At 46.2% G+C, this 25,218-nt stretch overlaps 1 protein-coding gene across 1 annotated transcript; it reads left to right on the top strand.

Annotated features, from left to right (window-relative positions):
- The first annotated feature begins 67 nt into the window (after window positions 1-67).
- Whamm (WASP homolog associated with actin, golgi membranes and microtubules) lies at window positions 68-23,908 on the top strand. Its single transcript, XM_036206021.1, is given in 11 exon segments — window positions 68-724; window positions 3,843-4,016; window positions 7,141-7,291; window positions 10,992-11,161; window positions 12,217-12,382; window positions 14,363-14,541; window positions 17,290-17,376; window positions 17,536-17,631; window positions 19,575-19,849; window positions 19,851-20,044; window positions 21,912-23,908. Coding segments are annotated over 11 exon segments (2,394 nt in total). The 5' UTR covers window positions 68-112; the 3' UTR covers window positions 22,202-23,908.
- The last annotated feature ends 1,310 nt before the right edge of the window (window positions 23,909-25,218 follow it).

The following is a 25,218-nucleotide window of genomic DNA, read 5'->3' on the forward strand; positions in this document are numbered from 1 at the left end:
TTTCATTGGCTCCCATTTAATCAACTCTGGACGGCCTCCCCAGACAGCCAATCAGAAGCAAGGGGGCGGGAACTCTGCTGCGCAGCTGACCGGCAGTAGCGGCTTGCGAAAAATGTCCCGGCCCGGCGGGGTCTGGGGGTGTGCGGCCGCCATGGACTGCGAGCAGCCCGACAGCTTGGAAGGCTGGGTGCCGCTGCGCGAGGACCTCTTCCGGGAGCCCGAGCGACACCAGCTGCGCTTCCTGGTGGCCTGGAACGCCGCGGAGGGCCAGTTCGCCGTCACCTGTCACGACCGCACGGCGCAGCGGAGGCGCGGGCCGCCGGAGGGCGGCGGCGGGGGGTGCAGCTGGGCCGGGCTGCTGTCGGCCGCCGGGTTCCGGGGCGCGCACCGGCAGCTGGCCGCGCTGTGGCCGGCCCTGGAACGCTGCTTCCCGCCGCTGCCGCCCGAGCTGGAGGCGGCGGGCGGCCGGGGCTGGGCCCTGGGACGCGGGCTGTGGGCGCTCATGTGGCCGGCGCCCGCGGAGCCCGGCGATGCGGCGCTGCAGGAGCTGTGCCGCCAGCTGGAGCGCTACCTGGGCCAGGCCGCCGAGGGCTGCGGCGGCGCCACCGTGCGCGACGCGCTCTTCCCCGCCCCGGGCGATCCGGCGGACTGCGAGGGCCTGCGCGAGTTCCGGGAGAAGACGCTCCGCGCGCGGCTGGACGGGGCGTCCGCACGGCTGCGCCAGGTACGCGGCGCCGGGCAGGGACGAGGGAGTTGTCCCTGGGACACTGCGCGTGCCCGGTGTCGCTGGAGCACCTGATGCTCGGCTGCGAGGGAGCGGAGGCCGGTGCTGCGGCGGCAGAGTCGTTTTCGGGTGTTTGTTTGCTGAGGCAGGGTCTCAGGTTCCTTCCCCAGGCTGCCCCGAATTCCTCATCCCTCTGCCTCTCCTACCCTAGGCCTGGGATTATCAGAGTGGGAGCCACCATTACTGGCTTAGAAGTTTACTTGCAGATTTGAGCCAGGCTCCGCCCTTCACCTTTTCCCCGGTCTTGGTAGAGCAGGATGTTGTAATGGGAAAGGCCAGAAAATATCGAAAGCAAAACTGAAAACAACGCATACCCGTAGAAAGAAAACAAAAGCTCAATGGCAAAATTCTGGTTCCTCTGGGAAGCTGAGAGATGGCTAAAAAATGTCTTAGAGGATGAATGACTTTTTTTTTTTCTTTGTCAATTTTTGACACAGAGTTTCTCTGTGTAGCTTTGGAGCCTTTTCCTGGAATTCACTCTTTTAAAAGATAGTTTTATTGTTATTCTTTTTTGGTTTTTTAGAGGCAGGGTTTCTCAGTAGCTTTGGAGCCTGTCCTGGATCTCGCTCTGTAGACCAATTTGGCCTTGAACTCCCAGAGGTCCCCCTGCCTCTGCCTCCAGAGTGCTGGCTTGTGCCACCACCGCCGGTTTATTGTTATTCTTTAAGCAATACATATCAGATGGAAAGCCCTCGGGAAGTGAGGCTTTATCGTCAGTTTGGAATGGTAACAATATAGCTTGAGACACACCAATTCATCATTTGTGTGGTACACTTACAGTCTCTAAAGGGAGGGAGGCATTGAAAAGTTCACTGAAAGATTTAGGGAGAATGTATGTTTTATTCAGCAACAATTTCCCGAAGAGAGCCCAGTGTCAGAACTTCATTCTACCATGGACACTCCCTGGACATTCCCCGTGTCTCAGGAGTTTGTTTTCTGTCGCTGTGATAGACACCTCGGGGTAGAAAGGGTTTATTTGGCTTACAGGTTACAGTCTGTCATCAAGGGAAGGCTGGTTACTGGCTTATTTTCTCTGGTTTGCTCAGCTACTTTTCTTAAGACAGCCCAGGACCACCTGCCCAGGGGTCCAAAGATCCACAATGGGTGAGGTCCACTTCAATCACTAGCAATTTAAAGAGAAAAAAATGCTCCACAGACATACCCACAGGCAAATCTGGTGGAGGCAGTTCCCCTAGTGTGTCAGGTTAACAGCTGAAGCTGATTATGATGGCCATTGCTAAGCAGTGGCTTTGCTGTGTTGTGAGGAAGGTCAGACATGTAAGAAGAATACAGCCACATAGCAAAATCTTGGTTGTTGTAGATTATCTTTTTTTTTTTTTTTTTTTTCTGAGCTGAGGATCGAACCCAGGGCCTTGTGCTTGCCAGGCAAGCGCTCTACCACTGAGCTAAATCCCCAACCCTGTTGTATATTATCTTAAGCTAAATATAGAATGAGTCTTTTATACACTAAAATGGCTTTATAAAATGTTTCTGTTAGTGGAGTCTTTATTTTGAGATAGGGTGTCTCTCACATAGTAGCCCAAGCTGTTCTGGAACTCACCCAGGCTGCCCTCAGACTGTGATGACCCTCCTGCTTCAGCCCCTGAAGTGCTGGGATTGTAGGTTTTGCCACCACCACACCTAGCTCGGTTGGAATCACTTTATTCTGCATAGCTCACACACCTAATTCCTGTGTTGATCTCCTGTAGGAAACTACAGGAGATTTTCAGGCCAGCCAGCTTTGGATCCTTAAGCTGACCATTTTATATCAGACTGGCTATTTATTAGTCAGTGCTGGAGACTGGGCCTTGTGGGTGCTAGGCCAGCACTCTACCACTCAACTACCTCCTCAGCCTTTACTTTTTATTTTCAGGCAGCATCTTAATGCAGTTGTCCAGGCCAGCCTTGAACTCTCTGTAGCTCAGGCAGGTTCCACCTCACGCTCACCACTCCTGCCATCCTACAGTCCAACCGCAGAGGCCTTAATCTACTTTTCTGATAGTCCATGCTTTCTAGAAGATTGCTGCTCCAGGATTGAACCAGTTTGAGCTTACCAAAGTGGTTAAGGCCTGAGCTACTTCCTGTTTTTTATTCCCAAAGTAGCTGAATTACAGGTCCATTCCACCAGACTTAGCTCAGAAATTGGTTCTTTTTACCCTTCATTTCTTACCCCCCACTGCGCCTTAATCTCTTCACGTCTGTATACTGGGAAGTTACATTTCCTCCAAGTTCAAGTTCATTCTCAGCTACTGCAGTTCTAATCTAGCTTATACTACTGAGCTGTTCATGTGCATAGTTTACCTGTGGATGCTGTGGATATCACTCTGTATAAATAAAATTCTGATTGGCCAGTGGCCAGGCAGGAAGTATAGGCAGGACAAGAGAGAAGAGAATTCTGGAAAGTGGAAGGCAGAGGGAGAGACGCTGCCAGCAGCTGCCATGAGAAGCAACATGTAAAGCCACCGGTAAGCCACAAGCCATGTGGCAAAGTATAGACTAACAGAAATGGGTTAATTTAAGATAGGAAAGGTAGATAACAAGAAGCCTGCCACGGCCATACAGTTTGTAAGCAGTATAAGTTTCTGTGTGTTTACTTAGTTGGGTCTGAGCCACTGTGGGACTGGTGGGTAAGAGACATTTGTCCTGACTGGGCTAGGCAGGTAAACTCTAACTAGTCTGTTTGTTTTCTTTGAGTCTGGGCCTTGCTTTGTAGCCCAGCCATCTGGAAATAGCGATTTAGCCCAGGCTGGCCACAAACTCAGAGTAAATCTTGCTTCAGCCCCCAAGTGTTGGGTGGGATTATAGGCTTGAGCCATTGTGCCAAGTCCCCGTGTTATTAAGAGTCTTAAAGAGCAGTGTTGAGTGACTGAAAATAGTAGTGTTATCCCAGGCACAAGCAGTCTTATTTAGCCACGTCTGTGTGACTTATCTCTTCAGTTGGAGAGCGTTTGCATGTTTACTTCATGTGTAAAATCAAGAATATTGGGTTTCTTTTATTTACTTTTGGTATGGTTTTAAATGTCCAGATTCAAGCTTTATTTACATTTTTGCCTTTTAGGTTCTTCAAGATCACAGAAAAGCCAACACCATGGTAGCATTAATGAAAGTTTATCAAGAGGAAGATGAAGCCTATCAAGAATTAGTGACCACAGCAACCCTGTTCTTCCAGTATTTACTGCAGCCATTTAGAGATATGCGAGAAGTTGCAACCTCATGTAAGCTTGATATTTTGGTATGTTTCCTGATATTTTTATCTTACTACCTGATGTGTATCATTCTGTTAGTCACATAAGGTTTATTCTGAGATCTTTATATTTAGATGGTATGATTTATTTATTTAAAGGCAAGGTCTCATGTAGCCCAGGCTGGCCTCAAATTTACAATGTAGCTGAGGCTGGCCTTGACGCTGGATCCTCCACTTCCCAAGTGCTGGGATTGCAGGCAGTGTTCTTCAGTGGTAGAGCTTTGTGCCCAGCACGTCCGAGGCCCTGGATATAAAACCCCAAACAACAAGAACAGCCAGGCCTGGTGGCACAGGTCTGTGAGTCTGGTCTTTCAGGATGTAGGCTTAAGGCCTGCCTGTGCAACAGAGATTCAAAGCCAGCCTGGGAAACTTAGTGAGACCCAGTTTCAAAATAGAGTGAGAAAGGGCGGGTGGGGGATGGGGTGGGGGGCCTGTGGCTGTGCGGTGGGTGGACTGCCTGCTGAGCATGTGCAAACCCTCCCCCCAAAGAGGGGGAGATCAAGGATTGAAAGTGAACGTATTATCCTGCTCATTGTACCACTCCCTGCATCGACACTATCCTTGCTGATGGAATGGTTTTGATATGAGGTGTATTTCCTTTGGCTTATTTTCCACCTGTAAGAACATATGCAGATTTCTTAGAAATGAGATGCAAATTTAAATAGTGTGTGTGTTCGTGCGTGCATGCATGTGTGTAGGTCTGAGGACAACTTATGGAAAATAGGTTTGCTCTTTCCACCACATGGGTTCCAGGGATTGAACTCAGATCGTCAGGCTTGGCAGCAAGTGTTTTTACCCACTGAGCCATCTTTTTTTTTTTTTTTTTTTGGGTAAGATTATTTATTACCTGCCGGGCGGTGGTGGCGCTCGCCTTTAATCCCAGCACTCGGGAGACAGAGGCAGGTGGATCTCTGTGAGTTCGAGGCCAGCCTGGGCTACCAAATGAGTTCCAGGAAAGGCACAAAGCTACACAGAGAAACTGTCTCAAAAAAAAACAAAACAAAAAAAAAAAAAAAAAAAAAGAAAGATTATTTATTACCTATATGGTGTTCTGCCTGTATGTTTGCCTGCAGGCCAGAAGAGGGCACCAGATCTCATTATAGATGGTTGTGAGCCACCATGTGCTTGGTGGGAATTGAACTCAGGACCTTTGGAAGACTAGCCAATGCGCTTAACCGCTGAGCCATCTCTCCAGCCTCCACTGAGCCATCTTACCAGCCAACAATATTAGAAATACTTTTACTCTCAAAAGAAACCTCATACCCACTAGCAGTCATTTCTCATTTTCTCCAACCTTATGCAATCCCTAATCTACTTTGTCTATATTTGACTGTTGTGGAAATTTTATTATTTTTATTTTTTTATCTTTGTGTATATGATGTGTGTGTATGTGCTTGTTTGTGTGTGAGTGCGGGCTAGCTGACCCCTGAACTGCTGGAGATCTTGCCTCCACTGCCCATTTTGGCATAACAGTTGTATTGTGAACACGTTATTGTGTCTGGCTTTAGATGGATTCTGGAATCTACTTTAGGTGGTTCTAGAATCTGAACTCAGGCAAGGAAGGCAAGGGCTTTCCCCTCTGAACTATCTCTCCAGCCCACAGAAATTTCAGATAAATGGAACTATACAATGTATGTGGGTTTGTGACTGCTTTTTCACTTAGCATAGTTTAAGAATTGGCCATGCCATAGCCATCAGGACTTCATTTCTTTTTATTGGCAGATAACTGCCATTATAAGAATATACTGCACCTTGCTTACTCATTCACCCTTGTTGGACTTGGATCATTTACATGTTTTAGCTATGAATAGTGCTGCCATCAACATATGTGAATGCAAACCTGCCCCACTCTGCCCATTGTTTTTTAAGGTCAGGATCTCAACCATAGCTCAGGCTGATCTGGCCACTACTTTAGGATGACCTTGAACTCACTGCAGTCTTCCCCTCAGTCTCTGAGTGTGGGATTACAGGCACAAGCCACACTTGCCTTACATTCTTTTGTTTCTCTTGTGTATGCACTGGGAAGTGGAACTGCTGGTCACATGGTAATGTTTATCTTATAGTTTAAAAAAAAATTTTAACCTTTTGAAGGCTGCCAGACTGTTTCCCGAATCAAGTGCTCTGTTGTAGTACACCTAAGTGTAAGTTCATATTTGTGTCAACACTAACACTTGATATGTTTTGTTGAGATCAAATATTACTATACAGTCCATATTAGCCTTGATTCATAACAATTCTCCTGCCTCAGCCTTCCAAGTGCTGGGATTACAATGTGTCACCATGCCTGCCTTCAACACTTGTTCTATTTGTCTTTTTATCCTAGTGGGTGGGAAGTGCTATCTTGTAGCTTTGGCTTGCTTTTGTGTGACACTAACCCACTCTGCCAGTGTCACTGAATCAAGCTTTGTAGAAGGAAACTGGATGCTTGGTGCACAGGAGCCCTTAGTTCAGGCTGTTAGAAGAGTGCGCTTCAAACCAGGCAGCTTGTAAACAAGAGAACTTTGGCCTTGTAGTTCTGGTGGCTGGGAAGTCTAAGAACAGGCGTGGCAGACTTGGTGAGAGGAAATGGTTTGCTGGCGTTTGGCTGGCTATCTTGATATGTCCTTACATAGTAAAGAACAGAGAGACCTATGCCTTTTCCTTTTTATATGGGCATCAATCCTAATCATGAGAGCAGGATCCTCATGACCTAATACCATCAAATTGGGGTGTAGGCTTCAATATATGAATTTCAGGGCCCACAAACATTCAGTCCATAGGTATGAATGGTTGCCATTCTGAATACATAGATGTGAATATCTTTTAGGTGACCATATTGCATTAATTTAAGCACTAACTATTTAAGGTTCCTAAAAGAAACTATAGCAAAAGCAACACTTGAGTTCAGAGTGCTGAACCATAGTTACCTCATTTGCACAATGGTGTACCCTGGAAAAGTTCTAGTAATGCAAAGTCAGTGTTTGCCCTCTGTGCCCAGTGGAGTACACCAGCGTCTTCCAGTGGTACCAGCATACTCAGTCAGCTCACTAATCAGTAGTACCATGAGTGGTTACAACAGTAACACAGCCACTTCAAAATTTCCTAATAGCACTACATCTCTTTTTTTTTGTAGAAATCCCTGAATGAGGATGATCTGGGTCCTAAAAGGGTAGTTTCTCTACAGAAGGAAGTCAATGAATGGACCAGACGGGCTGAAGAAGCAACGGTCTCTATTCAAGATATCACTGTGAATTATTTTAGGGAAACAGTTACAGCATTAACAGGTAATACTAAAACTACTGTACTAAGATATGTAACTTTTATTTTGCTTAGGAAACATTTGCATGCATCCTCAGTATCAGGAACCACATTTGCTGGATACTGGGAATTCAGTGGAATTATAAGCATGACCACTTTCTAGCCTGATGAGCAGAAAGAAGTGATATGTTTGTTCAGCACATGATAAATGGCAGAGGCAGTAAGCAACACTAAAGAGGAAAAACAGGCTCTGAGATCCTGTGAAAGCAACTGGGTCTGATGGGGGTACTCAAAAGGCCTCTGAGAGGTGTGCTTGCCCCATGCCTGAATAGTACATGGGAATGAAGAGGAGTCAGGCATTTACAAAGGCTCTGTGGCTAAAGAAACTTGGCAAATAGGACTTAAAGCAAGACCATTTGAAGTCTGTTTTGTCAGATAATGAAAATGGCTACACCAGCTAGCTTCTTAGGTCCATTTGATTGGAATATCTTTTTCTATCTTTTTATCTTGAGGTGATGCCCATCCTTGATGTGAAGATGTGTTTCTTGGGTGCAGCAGAAGGATGGATCCTGTGTTCAATACATTCTGTTAACCTGTGTCTTTTTATTGGGGAGTTGAGACAATTAATATTGAGCTATCAATGAGCGGTGTTTGTGGTTTCCTGTTATTTTGTTGTGGTGGTGGAGGTGTGTGTGTGTGTGTGTGTGTGTGTGTGTGTGTCCCCTTTGATTTGCAGTCTGGGATTATTTATTCCTTGTGTTTCCTTGGGTGTTGTTAAGCTCTGTGGGCTGGAGATTCCTTCTAGTGCCTTCTGTATGGCTGAATTTGTAGATAGACATTGCTTAAATTTGGTTTTTATCATGGAATATCTTATTTTCTCCATCTATTGTGACTGAAAGTTTTGCTGAGTGTAGTAGCCTGGGCTGGCATCTGTGGTGTTTTGGAGTCTGTAGAACATCTGTTCAGGCCCTCCTGGTTTTTGGGTCTTCATTGAGAAGTCAGGTGTTAGTCTAATAGTTCTGCCTTTATATGTTATTTGGTCTTTTTTCCTAGCAGCTTTTAATATTTCTTTTTCTGTACTTTTGGTGTTTTAATTGTTATGTGTAGCAGAATTGTTAGAAGTTCTTATTAACAAAATCAAACCTGAGGCCAGTTATTGGGGTGAATGCTGGAAGATCAGAGAGACAGAACAGGCCACAGCTTCCTCACCTAGCCAGTTCCTCATCTGGCCTTGTTTCCTTAGACTGCAAGCTTTGAGTCCTCATCCAAATTGATCTCAGCTGAACTGTGCTGCTCCAAAGCCTAAAAGCATAACCAGCCAAATGCTAAACCAGCCAAATGCTGCTAGTTTCTGGTCTTCACGCCTTATATAATCTTTCTACTTTCTGCCATCACTCCTTGGAATTAAAGGCGTGAGTCACCATGCCTGGTTGTTTCCTATGTGGCCTTGAACTCTCAGAGATCCACAGAGATTTCTGTCTCTGAAATGCTAGGATTAAAGGCTTGTGCTACCATTGCCTATCCTCATGTTTAATATTGTGGCCGTCCTGTTCTCTGACCCCAGAGAACACACAATATTTCGGGGAACACAATACCACCACAGTTATGTGCTAGCTCTGTGGACTTTCTTTCTTTCCTAGTCCAGTCTATGTGGTGTTCTTGTATACTTCTTGGACCTTGATACGTAGGCATCTCCTTCTTTAGGTAAGGGAAAATTTCTTCTATAATTTTGTTGACTATTTTCTGTGCCTTTCTTTGACTGTGGGTTCTTCCCCTTTCTCTATTCTGTTATTCTTGAAATGGGTCTTTTCATAGTGTTCCAGATTTCCTGGATGTTTTGTGACAGGATTTTTTTTTGGATTTAACATTTTCTTTGACCAAGGTACCCATTTCTTCTCCCTCATCGTCTTCAGTACCTGAGATTCTCTCTTCCATCTCTTGTATTCTGTGGGGAGGCTTGCCTCTGAGGTTCCTATCAGTTTCTAAATTTTTCCTCTCCAGATTTCCTTCAGTTTGGGTGTTCTTTATTGATTCTGTTTCTACTTTCAGATTTTGAACTGTTTTATTCATTTTCTTCCACTGTTTGTGTTTTCATAGATTCTTCAAAGAGTTTATTCATTTCCTCTTTTTTTTTTCCCCCTTGGAGACAGGGTTTCTCTGTGTAGCTTTGGAGCCTGTCCTAGAACTCACACTATAGACCAGGCTGGCCTCGAACTCACAGAGCCTGCCTCTGCCTGCCTCTGCCTCCCGAGTGCTGGAATTAAAGGTGTATGCTGCCACCACCACCTGGCCTATTCATTTTCTCTGTAAGGACCTCTATCATATTCATAAAAGTTATTTTGAGGTCTTTTTCTTGTGCTTCAGCTAATTTACTCACAGCCTGCTGAGGTATGCTTGCTGGGCTCTAATAGAGACATTGCCCTGGCTATTATTGATTGTGTTTTTATGCTGGCATCTAGGCATCTGGGTTTGGGAAGATTGCGGTTCTAGGAGCTGATATCTGGTCTTTGTGAATTGTTTTGTTCCTTGGTTTCTGATGCCCTCTCTGCTTCTTTGGAGAGTGTGGTGGCTGTGTGTTGCCTGGTAGGAAATTCTTCTGGGATCCTGACAGCTGTGGCCACTGGGGCTTGCAGGTGTTTCTAGTAGTGGGAGATGACACTTCGTAACAGGGATGGGCTAGGAGGGGGATGCAAAGGGGTCCACTGGAGGGAGGAAAGCCTAGTGTTCCATCAGGATCTGCCTAGTCCCCTGGGGATGGGGGCAGAGAGTGAGGAGAGGCCACAGCAGCTGGTCTGCTCCAGAGCTGGGAATGAAGCTGGGGAATTGGACTTGAGGAGCTGAGGGAGAGGTGAAGGTGGGCAGTTGGCTTCCCTGCTTCCCTGGCTGGAAGGGCCTGTGGGTTCCTAGGGAGTGCCTGCTGGAGTTGGGACTGGGATACAGCAGTGAGTCAGGGGAGGGGGGGTTTGAAAGGGAAGATCTGTGTGATCCACTGGAGATGGGCTAGGGGTGGGGGTCGGACTCAGCAGGTAGTCTGCTGCAGAGCTGGGGATGAGACTGGGAACTGGATTTGGGGATGCTGAGGGAGAGGTGGAGATCTGTAGTTAGCCACCTGCTTCCCTGGCCACAGTGGCCTGTGGGTTCCCAGAGAGTGCCTGCTGGAGCTGGGGGCTGCTTCCCTGGCTGAAGTCAACAGTTTGCTTTCTGATACAACTGGGGACCACCTGCCAGGGGTGGCGTCACCCACAGTGGGCTAGGCCCTCCTTCATCAATCAGCCGTCAAGAAAATGCACCACAGACTTGTCCACAGAACATTCTGATGGAGGCAATTGCTCAGTTGATGCTGTTCTTCCCAGGTACTCTAGTTTGCATCAAGTTGACAAGACTAACCAGCACACCAGTATATTAAGATTTGGAAGTCAATTGAAAGCAGAGTAGTGAGTTTAATGCTGGTCAGACTGTTCACATGAGCCTGTCTAGCCATAGAAATAGTCTGGGACCAAGCTGTAAAAGCAGGTGGCTCAGTGAGGTGGATCATGAGCTGTCATTGTCCTGCTTTTAAACTGAATACCTAAAATCTTCCTTCTATCAATGACCAAGTGTTACTTGTGTGACAATAAAATTATAAAGAGGTTTTGAAAGGATGCTTATAAAAAGAGCACTGAAGGAGGAACTCAGGACTCACTAATGTGTCACACTTCTGTTTCCTTTTATTAATTATAAACTCAGGAATGCAGAAACAGATGGAGCAGGATCGGAAGAGATTTGGCCAGGCTGCCTGGGCCACAGCCATGCCCAGGCTAGAGAATCTCCAGCTCATGTTAGCTCGGGAGACTCTGCAGCTTATGCAAGCCAAAGAGCTGTGTCTCAAGCACAGGTGCGCTGAAATCCAGAGGAAGGTGAGACAGAGCAAACACACTTCCCTCTAAAGCATGCTGCCTTTCATCCTGGGCACTGGGGATGAGCTCCCTTTGTCTGTATTTCCCAGCATAGGCTTCCAGTAGATAAGCTGCTGATGAAGGTGCGCCATGATGCTTCCCTGACTGCCTCTCAGGGTGTTTCTGAAATAGAGCCCAGGGTTTGTCCTGTAACACTGGATTTAGGATTGAAGTGGGGGGTTCACTTAAAAAAAAAAAATCAGCCCAGCAATATGTTCAGTATGTAGTCATGTACACACACACACACACACACACACACACACACACACACACACACACAATCAGTGACAGTGTCCTGGAGGCAACATCTTGCATGCAGGTGCTATGTAAGTGCTCCACCACTATCCTAGCCCAGCATAGCTAAGTGTGCGCTCCATCATATCTTAATCTAAGTGGCTCTTCATAGGCTCATAGTCAGGTAAGTAGTTTCTGTAATCTTGGAGCTTCAAAACAGAATTTTGTCAGTAGCTGCCTTAGATCAGGCTGCTTGTAAGAAGATACCATACGTGGGCTGACTTCAAAGATATTTAATTATTTCTCGCAGCTCTGGAAGCTAGACATCCAAAGATCAAGGTGCCTTCTTCAGATTCAGCATCTGGTGAGGGCTTCCTTCCTGGCTCTGGCCACACCTTTTTGTGTGCTCACAGGCCTCTCCTGTCTATGGAAAAGACACTACTAAGCCTTCCCACCACAGGGTCTTACCCCTCAACCTCATCAGACCTCATCACCTCCAAAGGCTCCCTCAATACTGTCCCATTGGCGCTTACAGTGACAGCATTTAAATTTGGGGTGACACCTTCCATCCCCGACATGGTCTCATTGCCGTTACGTTTCTAGACCATGAGTGTGTTGGCTTGCTTTAAGGTGGAGTGTACAAATGCTGGAGGAGGTCAGATCTGTCTTGAGATGAGGTGGAAGTGTCTCGGCCTGTCTCCTCCCTTACAGTCACCCCTGGAAGATGTTTGGCAGTGTGCTCTTACATGCTAATCATCCCTTCCTCTCTCCATACAAACCAGATGGAAGATCTTCCAGACCAAGGAAAGAACACAGATGTTGTAGATGAGCTAGAGATACAGTATTATGAGGTTCAGTTGGAGTTGTATGAGGTTAAACTTGAGATCCTAAGGAGTGAAGAGATGATCCTTGTCACACGGTTGGACTCTGTGAAGAGACTTATAAAAGGTAACATTCAAGTTTATGTTAGGATGAAATATTGAGTCACATGTTTGAGGAAATAGAGACTGATTATCAATTTCTTCTTATAAATGTTTTAAATTTCCCTTCAGAATTTTTATTATTCAACAGTATATTCAAACACACAAGAAACAAAGAAAACCTTGTGACCATTGTGTAGGGTGCTTAGTGAAAGCAAATTCCTGGTAACTTTGGAGGGTTTTTTAAATGTACTACATACATAGAAATTAGTATCGGTTTCTAAAACCAAACCTATATACTTTACCAAGTCACCTCATTTTTTTTAACCTAATACACAATAAACTCATTTAAGTATTAATAATTTTTAAAACCCTCAGAATTTTAATGGCTGCATAGTATTCTGTTTTACTGGTGTACTGTGATTTCTGGTTTCTCCCTGTCTTGAACTTCAGTGGAGCAGAAAACTTTTCTGTGTGTGTCCTGTGCAGATTCCTGATAATTTATGAGATAAATTTCTAAAAATAGAATGGTTGGGTTAAGGGCAATGCTTAGTAACATTTAAACATCTGTCTACCATAATGGTATTAGAACAGGAATTGGAAATACATCTTCCTCTTCCCTCTGTTGTTTCTAGCTCCTGAACTTCCTAATAGCCCTGGAGAGGCTACACAAAAGGATACCCTATCAGCAGTGGGGTGTACCTTCCACAGTGATGCCGTTCTCTTTGAATTTCCAGATTCTTACTTGGTAGAGAAAATGGCATCCTACAGTTGTTTATTTAATTACAGTTGATAGTGAAAATAACTTAATGGACATTTGTCTTTGAGAAGTTTACCCCACCATTTTTCTCTTCTTTTCGGTGTTTTGAAACAGGGTCTTACTATGGAGTTGTAGCTGGCCTCAAACCCACCTCAGCCCTCCTTCCTCAGCCCTGCTGAGGGCGACCACAGGTGTGCACCACCACACCTCACATCTGCTTTCCTCATTTTTATACATGCTTTGCTCACAGCTGTCCTTCCCACCCCGTGTCCCCTCTGTCTCCCAGCAGCTCCTCCACTGTCGTGCCTCACACACAATGTTACCGACTCCTTCTGGGTTTTGGAAACAGGGTCTCCTCACGCCTGTGTACCTGCGGTGCGTGCGAAGCTCACACTAGCACCCCTTGTTGCTGCTCCACGCCCTCTGACTCTCACTTCTTTGTTCTTCCAGATGAACTTTAGAATCAAACAAAAACTCACTGGAATTTTGATTGGGATTGTGTTTAAAATTAGAGATTACTTGGGGAGAATTGTCGACTTGGCAAATTTTGATCCCTCCCACCCAAGATCATGGTAGGTCTCTCCACATCTTCAGTCTCTTTCTCCAGGCCCTTCCAGTCCAATGGCCCTCACGCAGGGCCTCAGCATTTGGTTAGTCCCGGTACCCCAGACCTTAGCAGCTCTTTTCAGTTGTGAGCATTTATACATTTATGGGGAAATTTTATTTTTAAATAGTTAATCTGGAAGGACATTTTCCTTTGGGATGGGACTCAGGTTTGGGGGTGAGTTAGGAAACTTTTTATTCTGTGTGCTTCTGTAGAGTTTGGAACTGTTACAAGCATGCTTTTAAAAAGTCAATGTATAATCAAAAGTGAAGACCAGTGAGATAGCTTGTGCTGTGCTGGGCCATTGTGACATAGTTATAAAGAACCCCGAGCATTCATTTCATTTGCTAAGGAAGAAGTAAACACACACACACTCTGATATGAAAAGATGTTTGTCATCATGAAATCAGAAATAACAGAATACCAGGATAGCTAGTGAATACTATGTGGCCATTAAAATGCTATTTCCAGCACACAGAATATGCTGCTGTGTGCTGCTATGTAAGAAGTGTGTGTATATAATGTTAGTGCTGTTTTCCTCTACATTACGTAATTACAGCTAGTCTTTCTTTACATTTAAAGACATTTTTTAAAAATTATTTCTTAGAGTAAAGCATGTCTAAGACACTCACTAATCTTTTTAGAGAAACAGGATGAAGTGGTCTACTACGACCCGTGTGAAAGCCCAGAGGAGCTGAAGGGCCTGCCTCATGATGCAGAGCTACACCACGGTGAGGATGGAGAGCTGAGAGCACTCAGTCAGCAGCTGGAGGCTCAGCGGGGCCGCATCTGTGCCAGGAGGGCCCAGCTCAGGAGCAGAAGGGTACGGTCCTTCCAGCTAGGGTTTCACTTGAATGGAGGGTTAAAGGTGCTGAATAGGTTTTATCTAATGTGTGTGTGTGTTTGTGTATGTATAGTGAGTGATGTTCTGTGTGGTTTTATCTCTGTGGCTAGAGCCAAATAGATTTTAAAATGATAAAAAATTGTTTCTTTTGAGATTCAAGTATACCATAATATCTAGATTTTTAATTAGTTTATTCAGTAATTTATTGAATTTCTACTCTGTCTATAGAATTTTTGTTTGTTTGTTTGTTTGTTTTTGTTTTTGAGACAGGGTTTCTCTATGTAGTCCTGGACTAGCTCTGTAGACCAGACTGGCCTCGAACTCACAGAGATCCACCTGCCTCTGCCTCTTGAGTGCTGGAATTAAAGGTGTGCGCCACCACTGCCTGGTGTGTGTTTTGGTTTTTGAGGAGGGTTTCTCTGTGTAGCCCTGACCATCCTGGAACTCACTTTGTAGACCAGGCTGGCCTGGAACTCAGAGATTCACCTGCCTCTGCCTCTCAAGTGCTGGGGTTATAACGGCGTGTGCTACCAACCACCACCTGGCTTGTTTTCTTTTTTTATTGAAAAAAAAACTTGATACAATATATTTTGATCATGTTTTCCCCTCCTCGCTCCTCCTAGATGCTCCCCACCTCCCTACCCACTCAACTTTATGTTCTTTCTTTCTCTCTCTTAAAAAACAAAACAGAAAATTAAAATAAACAAGCAAAAGATCCATAAGGCAAAAAAATTAAAAAACAAAGCAAAATGAAACTCAATTGCTTTCTTCTAGAACAATATAATTACATAAAACATTGAGAAATATAATTTTTCCAGTAGAAGAGAAAGTTCTTATATTGTATGTAATTGCTCATATTTATTGTGCTTTATTATTGGAATTTTAATTTTTTTGTCTTTATTTTGCATTTGGGATTGTTTACTAGGCAAGTGCTCTGCCAGTCAGCTAGAGCCCCATGCCCGGCCTGCTTTTCTTTTGAGCCAGGCCTGGCTGAGCTGCCTGCTGACCTCAGCATGCTCAGTGGCTTGGATATCAGGCAGATGCCCTGCTGTGCCTGCCTTTCTAGCCTTTGAGGGTCTTATTCTTCACACAAACGTCATTTCCTGGACTAATCTTTGCAGGGCTGTGCGCTAGCTCTGTAGTCTCTGGGCTAGGGGCTATTCTTCAGGTGGTCTGAAGATTCACAGGCTGGGACCATGTGGTTCAGCTTCCCCTTACCTTTCCCACCCCCCCCTCACCACCACCCCCCGTTCTGTGTCACTGTGGTGAGATGGATGGATGGATGCCTCCTCTCTGTCAGGAGGACAATGCCTTCTCCTAGGCCAGTGGTTCTCAACCTTCCCAATGCTGTGACCCTTTAATACAGTTCCTCATGTTGCGGTGACCCCCAACCATAAGATTTTTTTCCTTGCTACTTCATAATTGTAATTTTGCTACTGTTATGAATTGTAATGTAAATATCTGTTTTCTGATGATCTTGAGAAGTGCTGTCTTATACTGAACTGGAGCATTGGCCATTACCCCGCAGATGGTGACCTTCCTCTGTGCAGCCTAGCAGCTCTTCCATTGGGCTAACAGGAGGGAAGCTGAGGTCCCTTTCAGATGCCACTCTCAATTGAAATCACAGTTGGCCACTCAGGACCTTTCAAGGGCAAATTGACAGCTTTTTTTGTTTTGTTTTTTTGTTTTTGTTTTTTTGAGACAGGGTTTCTCTGTAGCTTTTGAAGCCTATCCTGGATCTCGCTTTGGAGACCAGGCTGGCCTTCAACTCACAGAGATCCACCTGCCTCTGCCTCCCAAGTGCTGGGATTAAAGGCGTGTGCCACCACTGCCCAGCAGCTTTTTTTTTTTTTTTTAAGATTTATTTTTATATGTTTGTGTATGTGTGTTTGCATGTGTATATGTGCACATGGATGCAGATGCCTGTGGAGGCCAGAAAAGGGCATCAGATCCCTAGAGCTGTAGTTATGGGTCATTGTGAGCTGCCCAGTATGGGTGCTGGGAACTGAACTCCTTTCTTCTGCAAGAGCTTGAGAGCTTTGACTACTAAGCCACCTTCCAGCCCCTCCCTACAGTTTCTCTTCAGCTAAGATTTTCATCTGTTGGAAGATAGTAACAGTAATGCAACAGATTTCACAGTGAACCTAAGAATAAAACGGCACTGCAGCTCAGGCCGGAAACACACCCAGGGAATGGTAGAATCGCTGCATTTCCCTGTTTGTGGAGGGTTAGGGTAGTGGTTACGTGGGAGAAGTATAGTTTTAAACATAATTTTCCAAGTATTTCTAGCTGGGCTATGTTTTTGTAGATGCATTTGGAAATATACTTGGTATCTATAACATGGGGAAATGGGTCTGAACAATTGTGTTAGAGCAGATTTGTGAGGTGGCTGTACTATATAAAGGCCTACTCTGCTGAGCATGACGACCAGAACCCACCTCTGTCTGTGTGCTATGGCATGTGTGCATTCTCCTCCCCCACCAAAATCAATCCATCAATAAATGTAATAAAACAGATGGTTGAGACACTTCATCTCTCAAAGCACTCTGCTGGCAACAGATGCCACCTGTGGCAGGCCTTGTCATACGACTGTAGGAGAGGACCTTTCATTGACCCTCAGTGGAAACTGAACACCTTACATGTTAGTCAAAAAATGCAACGCTTCTAACATTACTGCATCTCATGTTTTACTAAAAACCACGTATGTGACTTGTATTATCCCACCAGGATCACTGCCGAAAAAATCATCAGCTCAGACTGCAGCAGGCTAAAGAGAGTGTGAGATATTTTCACCAGCACCACAGTATTCAGATGGTGAGTACCTGACGATCGATGGGCTAGCCTGTGGAAACTAACTACACAGCTGGGACAGATGAGTGTGTGTGTCTCCTTTCCTCATGAATACATACATGACGAATTATACATACGTGACGAATTCTGAGCCTTTACAAGGATGTGTTTGTTCATGTATAGAAAAGAGACAAAATAAAAGAAGAGGAACAAAAGAAAAAAGAATGGATAAACCATGAACGTCAAAGAACACTTGAGCGACTAAGAGCATATAGGGAGGTAAGGTCCAGAGAGACTCACCTTCTTTATCCGGGGAGATAAATGGGCCTTCTCCACTCCAGAAAAGAGTGTTATTATGTATATACAGTGTTCTGTCTGCATGTATGCCTGCATGCCAGAAGAGGGCACCAGATCTCATTACAGATGGTTGTGAACCACGGTGTGGTAGTTGGAATTGAACTCAGGACCTCTGGAAGAGCGGTCGGTGCTCTTAACTGCTGAGCCATCTCTCCATCCCAATAACAGAAATTTAAAATGCTATTATCACTAGGGAACAAAAATTTGGAAAGGCACAATAGGAGCCACTGCTGCTTTTCTTTTCTTTTGATTGAGGCAGGGTCTTAAGATGTTCCCTGGTACTTCCTGTGGAGAGACACCACTACCAAGGCTACTTAGAAAGCATTTAACTGGGGGCTGGCTTACAGTTTCACGGGGTAGTCCACGATCGTCATGGCGGGAAGCATGGCAGCAGGCTGACAGGCATAGGCAGTAGCTCAGAGCTTACATTTGATCCACGAGCAGCAGAAGAGAGCTAGAGTCTGGGCCTGGCATGGACTTTTGAGACCTCAGGCCTGTCCCAGTGATACACCTCCTCCACTAAGAGTGCACCCACTCCTTCCTCGACAGTCCCTCAAGCATTCAAAGAGTGAGCCATACTTTTCAAACCATGACTCCCAGCGTAGCCTAGAGCTCAGTCCTCCTGCATCAGCCCCCAGCTGCTGAATTAGTGTGTGCTGCCTACCATGTCTAGTTACAGTGCTGTTGTTGACATCACAGCAAATTTGGGTTCCTGCTCTCCTTTCTGAATGAATGGCTCTTAACTGCCCTGTGTGTTAGCTGACTTCTCTTCATTTTTGTTTTTAGTGTGTATACGTAAGCACACACATGCCTGTGGAGGTCAGTGGACAACCTCTGGGTGGCGTTCTTCAGGAGCTATCCACCTTGGCTTTTTGTTGTTTTTTGTTTTTTCAAGACAGGGTTTCTCTGTGTAGCTTTCCGCCTTTCCTGGAACTCACTTTGTAGACCAGGCTGGCCTCGAACTCACAGAGATCTGCCTGGCTCTGCCTCCTGAGTGCTGGGATTAAAGGTGTGTGCCACTGTTGCCGCCCACCTTGGGTTTTGACACTCACCAAGCTGGCCAGCAAGCTTCAGGGAGCTGCACAGGTCCCCTCAGCTCCGGGATTACAGGCACCTGCCCCCACACCAGCTTTTAGTGTGGGTTCTGGGGGTTGGACCCAGGTTCTCTTGTTTGCACAAGTACCTTACCTAAGTGTCTCCCAGCTCCTTTTCCTTTGTAGTACTTCTCTAACATATCACTGTGGAGGAAGCATTGGCATGTCACTACAGCCCGAGTGCTCTGCTGCAATGAAGGCTTTTATTTTCCTCTCTCTCTAAAAGATTGTGATGAATATTTTCATCTGTATTCACTATGTTCATCTATATGCATCTTTTTCATCTTTGTTTTATTTATTTATTTGTTTGTTTTTGAGACAAGATTTCTCTGTGTAGCTTTGCACCTTTCCTGGATCTGGCTCTGTAGCCCAGGCTGGCCTTGAACTCACAGAGATCCACCTGGCTCTGCCTCCCAGGTGCTGGGATTAAAGGCGTGTGCCACCTCCACCACCCAGCCATCTTCATTTTATTATAGAGAAAGTATTATATGGTCTCTTGGTCAAACAATATAAATGTGGGTTTTGTTTTTGTTTTGTTTTGTCTTTGTTTTGTTTTGAAAAGCCAGGGCTTTGCTCTGGCCCGGGGTGGTCCTGAGCTCAAGGTAGCACTTGTGCAGCTGTGCCTGCGATGCTCCTGGACTTGGCCCATAGTTCTCATGGGTTAGGATGTCTGTGCACAGGGTGGTGTTAGTTTACACGTCTGTTTGCGAAGCTGCACCATTTTGATGGCCTCCATTGTGGCCTGATCTCTCACTAGTTTTTCATCCTCAGAAGCATCCAGCTCCTCCGACTGCACTGAAAACAGCTTGCTCAGAAACCACAGTGCCAAACCTCTCAGATGGACACTCTCAGAGGAGGTCCTCAGCAGCTCATCACAAGATAGCTCACCCTGCCTCTAGCAAAACCAGAAGTGTTACTCCTTCACCTGAAGCTAATGTGAAAACCCCTGAGCATCAAGACTCCTCTGGCAGTATTCCTGTCCAGATTTTTGTTCCAGGTGGTGGCCAGACACTCTCCCGATTCAGTGAGGATCTGTCACTACCACCACAGCCCCACCCCCCCCCCCCCACCCCCTCCTCCGCCCCCACCACTTCCTCTCCCAGCTCTGTCCTCTTCTCAAGCCACTACTCCTCAGAATTTAACACTCAGGACTTCAGCCACAGAGGACCAGCCACTCTCTCTAGTGTGTGAGGCATCTGCTGAAAGACCATGTGATCGTCTGGGAGACTTCCAGTGTCCAGGTAACCCCCTGCAGTTCTGCTCTCGCCCCCTGTGGGTTCTTAAGCTGTTGCAAGAAGGCTCAGTAGTTTCAATTTAGAATCATCTTCAGAATTCTCGAGTCTCCAAATATTCCCATCTTTGTTGCTTTGTTAGTTAGTCCTCTCCTGGGATTGGCCTGGCAAGATTGAATTTGACATGCTACATCAGCCTGCAGACACATCTCTGCATTTGCTGCTCATACAGTGCGACCCTCCTAAGGCTGTTAAAGAGTCCTTTTCAGGCTGTCCCGGACCTCAGCATGGATCTGAGTTTGGCTTTAAATGGTGTTACATCTCTGAAGTGTTGAATTTAATGGAGGATGCTGGAAAATTGGGCCACCTTTTGTTTTCATACTGAATACACTCAAGGATTTGTTTAGTGAGGGCCACAGTTCTCATGCATAATTCTAATTATGGCTTTAGACATTGGCTTTTAGGGACACTGGCCTAAACCTGCCAAGACTCAGAGCCCACCACTTTGGGGAGGGTTATCTTAGATAAAGCCTGGTAAAATGCTGCACTCTGGCTGAGTGTGTTGCTCCACCTAGAACATACAATTACCAGGATAGGAGTGAGCATGAAGCCCATGGAACATACCTGCTGGGTTTGGTTAATCAAGCACTCTGCTCACTGTGAGTTTGGCGCTCCACTATCCAGAACAGGGTGTGAAGGAGATGGTCTGCAGGGTCAGGTGGCAGGCAGCCCATCTGTAGGGTTTGTAATACAGTGTGAATACAGAGTGATTCCTTTGTGCCTAGATTAGTGTTTGCAGGGTGGGTACTCTCAGCTTTAGGCTGAATGCCAGGGTGGGGGCATCTTCTCAACTCACAAACGCTATCAGCACTGGAGGATAAGAAGGTTCGAACCCTTGATTGTGGAAGTTGCCCAGTCAGTTCTCTACTTTCTTTCTTTTTTTTTTTTTTTTTTTTTTTTTTTTTTGAGCTGAGGATCGAACCCAGGGCCTTGTGCTTGCTAAATCCCCAACCCTCCCAGTCAGTTCTCAAAGGAGGTTGTAATCCAGAATTACAAGGTGTGAGGGCTTGAGTCCAGAATGGAACAGACTAGTTAGCCCAGCTCTTCAGTCCCCAACTCGAAATGACTGTTAACCCTGAAGGCTTACCTGGCTGATGCCTAAGTTAGTGACTGTACTCATGCCCTGTGTCTGGCAAGCAAGGAAAGAAAGATTTTACCTCTCAGGGTGCCAGAGTTTTAAAAAATAGCTTCTCACTAGTGTCTTGGAACTCTGAACTAATTTGTATTTTGACAGCATTTCACACTCTCCAAAATTGAGCCCTTAGCTACCTCAGGTAAGGTGGGTGGAATTAAACACGCTGTACAGGAAATGCGCCAGGGCCTCCCTGTGGGCTCACTGAGCGGCCGATAAGTTTATCACTTGAGCCTTTGTATGTGGGAACCACTGAGTGCCTGTTGTCAGGGTGAGTCTTCTGACTCATCGCCAAGACTAAAGTAGAGGAATGCAGAGCGCATGTTCAAGATGTTTTTAATGGGAAGGAAATGGAGGTGATACAACTCAGGAAGCTAAGTCTCACCTGGTGACCACATTGTTCTACTGCTGGTGTCCTTAACTCTAGGGCGTCTTAAGTCGTTTCAGCAAAAGATGGGTATGGCTGTGGCCTGAAGTTCAGTGGAGTTGAAGGAGTGGGTGGTAAGCAGTCAAGATAAAGCATCAGCTGCCAGGTTGTCCTGAATGGAACAAGGATCCTGGTTCTGCTCTGACAGCCGATCACTGCACCGTGGGTGTTTAAGTCATGGCATGAACTGGTATGTGTTCTGGAAACATAACACATGGTATGCTTCTTCATCATATGTGCTGTCTGCTCAATTTCAGGCTCTATGGATGAAGTGCTGGCCTCCCTCCGGCAGGGCAGGGCCTCTCTCCAGAAAGTAGAAGCATCTACCTTGCCCCCTCCCCGCACCTCAGTCAATGAACAGGTTCTGGCTGCCATCAGGCAGGGGGTGCAGCTGAAGAAAGTCCACCCAGATGCAACTTTAGAGCCCAGCAAGAAGCGAACCAGCGACCTGGAGAGGAGCATCAGGGCAGCCCTGGAAAGAATTAAGAGAGTGTCTGCTGACTCAGAGGACAGTGATGAGCAGAGTCCTGGCGAGTGGGACCGCTAGGGTCTCCAGGTGACAAAGGCAGACAGGCCCATAAACCCTGACCAGCAAGGCTTCCCTGGGACTGCTGCTTTGATGTGGCCTTAACACGTGGAGAATGGTGGAGAATGGTGACTGTCACTACCCACAGGTGGGTAGGCTGGCCATGGGAACAGTACTGTGTCTACTCTAGAGGCACTGTCTGACCTTGGAGGTGCAACCCTGTGGTATACATTAAACAGTGTGCTCCCATGTGTATGAACACCGGTTCCACAGACTTAAAGGCTTGAATGTGAACATGATTTTAGCAATAATCAAAATAAATTGCATATATTCCAGAATTACTTTAAATATTTAAATAAAGTTTATTTTGTGTATCAACACTAAAGAAACTCATAATAAACACTATTATAATACATCTATGTCATGAGGAAATATTCTCTGGCCCACTATGAAAGCAAAGTTCTTTCTGTTTGGGTGGGTTGAAAATTTTCTAAGATTTCAGCTCAGCATTTAGTTGAGCAAGTGCTAAGGGCACAGGAACAGGATTGCTCACTCCAGGAACTGGTCAGGGGTTGGGAAGGACCCATACAAAGCAGCCTAGTCACTGCTCAGACTACCTGGGTATCCCTTAACCTCATTATCCCAACTCTCGGTCCTGAATTTCTACCCAACAAAATGAGCCCACGTGTCTTATTTCCCACCTTCAGTTTTTCTGCACTCCCTCCAGCCTGTACCACCCTAGGATGCCTGGGAGGCGTCCAAGCCCTTCAGCAGCTGTACTTGGACCTGCCTCTGTGGCCTGGCTGGAGCTCTCTGGGTAGCCACTGCCAGGCTGCCCATGGGTCTGCCACCTGTCACATCCCCAGAGCTAACACTGCTGAAGGCAATTATTTACCAGTCTGGCCTTGATATCTAGTGTGCTCTGGCTTACACTGGCTCTTACCTGTTCCCTCACAGGTTCAGGGGTGTCTGTGGTGGGGCATGTGGCCTGCTGGGCATAAAATGGCTTTGCCTCAGGCCTCCTCTCCCACCACAGGCAGAAAACTGGGCCTCTGGAATGAATTTGGAATTGAGAAGCGGTCGGCATCACAACTTTGTGGGACTTTCAGTTGGTTCCGTTTTCGTTCTGCACCACAAACTCATGTTGTAAGGGGCTGGGAGCCTCATCAGGTTTGGATAACAAGAGTTTGTCAAAAGTTTGCTTTTGCCAATGGTTTTGAGATGCCTTCACAAAAGTGACTCTTTTCAAAGGTGAGTTCTTCCGAAGTTCCTGATCCAATTGTGTCTTTAGTATTGTAAGACTTCTCTAGAACTTTCTCTGCTTTCTGTCTTGTTTCTCCCTTGCCTCCTCTCAGCTCAGCCCTGAGGTAAACTCGTACTCTGACTTCTGGGACTCAGGACCATGGAGGGCAACAGTGTGCCCTCTGCAGTCTTGACTCCAAACCTCCCAGTGTGCCCTCCTGAGCTCTTTCTATCGATTTGTGCCTCTTGAACCGTGCCCCTGGCTTTCCAACCCACACGGGGTGAAGTCCAGCCCTGCACCTGACAGACAAGTTCTCAGAGGACTGGCTGCGGTCCCCAGCAGCTTCTTTCCTACTGCGGGTTTTGATCTTACGTCCTCACACTGCTTGCCTCTCTGCCCCATAGTGTGGCTCTGAAGCTTAGATGACTGGAATTGAGCACACACACGCGCACACACACACACACACACACACACACACACACACACACACACACACACACACACACACACACACACACACACTGCATCTAGGCAAACTCAGACACGTTCTGTCCCAATTCCATAGCTGTCTTCTTTCTGGGATCTTCCCTGCCCCCTACCCTCACACGGCCACTAAGCCGCCTTCTGGACATCAGTGTTGTGTGACCCCTTACCCACAGCCCTGCTACAGGGTAAACAGTTGTGGCCCAGGTTTTCTAGAGGCTGTACCCAGCAGGTCTGCATGGAGAGGTTGGACCATAGGCCTGAGTATCAGGTGTTTGAAAGGGTCTGCACTTGACTGTAACTAGCAAGGGGAAGGTCTTTTGCTCCACCTCTTGGCATTGTTATAAACAGACCTTTGGAATAAAGTTCTGGGCCAGGGGATGAGGATCCAGGCCCACCGGAGTCTATCCTGTGTTTTCTGTTTCTCCTATTTCTAACTAAGTCTCTCATCCCTCATTCCTCATGAGTTCCTGGGGTAAATAAGTGTGGGGGCTGGTCCTCCACAGTAAACCCATGGGCTGGGGATGTAGCCTAGTTGGTAGAGCACTTGCCTAATGTGCATGAAGCTCTGAATGAAATTCCTAGCATGGCATACAGCCAGGCTTAGTGGTGCACACGTGTACTTCTAGCAGGTAGGAAGTATCAGCAGGAGGGTCTGGAGTTAACATCATCCCTGGCTACATCCTAAGCTCAGGCAAGTATTGGATACTGAAGACCCAGCCTCAGAGATAAATTAGTGGATAGTCAGTGGGCAGTGTGTATACCCAGCTGCTTGAACTGGGGATGGAGCTGGTCCTGGGGTGGCCATATACACTGGCAGCATTCTCTGAACTCTACTAGAACAGACTGAGCTGTACCAGTCAAATAGATTGGTTCATTTGAATATTCATTTGCATCTGAAATCAAATCACTCATGGCAGAGCGAGAATGATTAATTATCACATATTCTGGGAAACCACGTAAGGCCATGTGACCGGCCAGTTTTCTGTTGGTGCCCTAGCAAAGCACTACCAACACAGTGGCTTAAAACTACACACTAGTTAGAGTTGGGAATCTCATAGAGCCTAGGCTGGCCTTGAACTCACTATGTAGCTGAGAATGACCTTGAACTGATTGTCTGCATCTACCTCCCAAGTATTGGGATTACAGACAGGCACGTGCCATCATGCCTCACCAGACACAGCCCTCACTGGGTTCTGCTGGGCAGCAGTCTGACGTGGCTCTTATGGGCTAAAATCAAGGTTTCAGTAGAACTGTGCTTTCTGAAGTCTCCAAGGGAAAGCCATTCCCTTCCTGGCCTAATTCCTTAGCT

The sequence above is a fragment of the Onychomys torridus genome, chromosome 1, assembly GCF_903995425.1.
Source record: "Onychomys torridus chromosome 1, mOncTor1.1, whole genome shotgun sequence".
Lineage (NCBI taxonomy): Eukaryota > Metazoa > Chordata > Mammalia > Rodentia > Cricetidae > Onychomys > Onychomys torridus.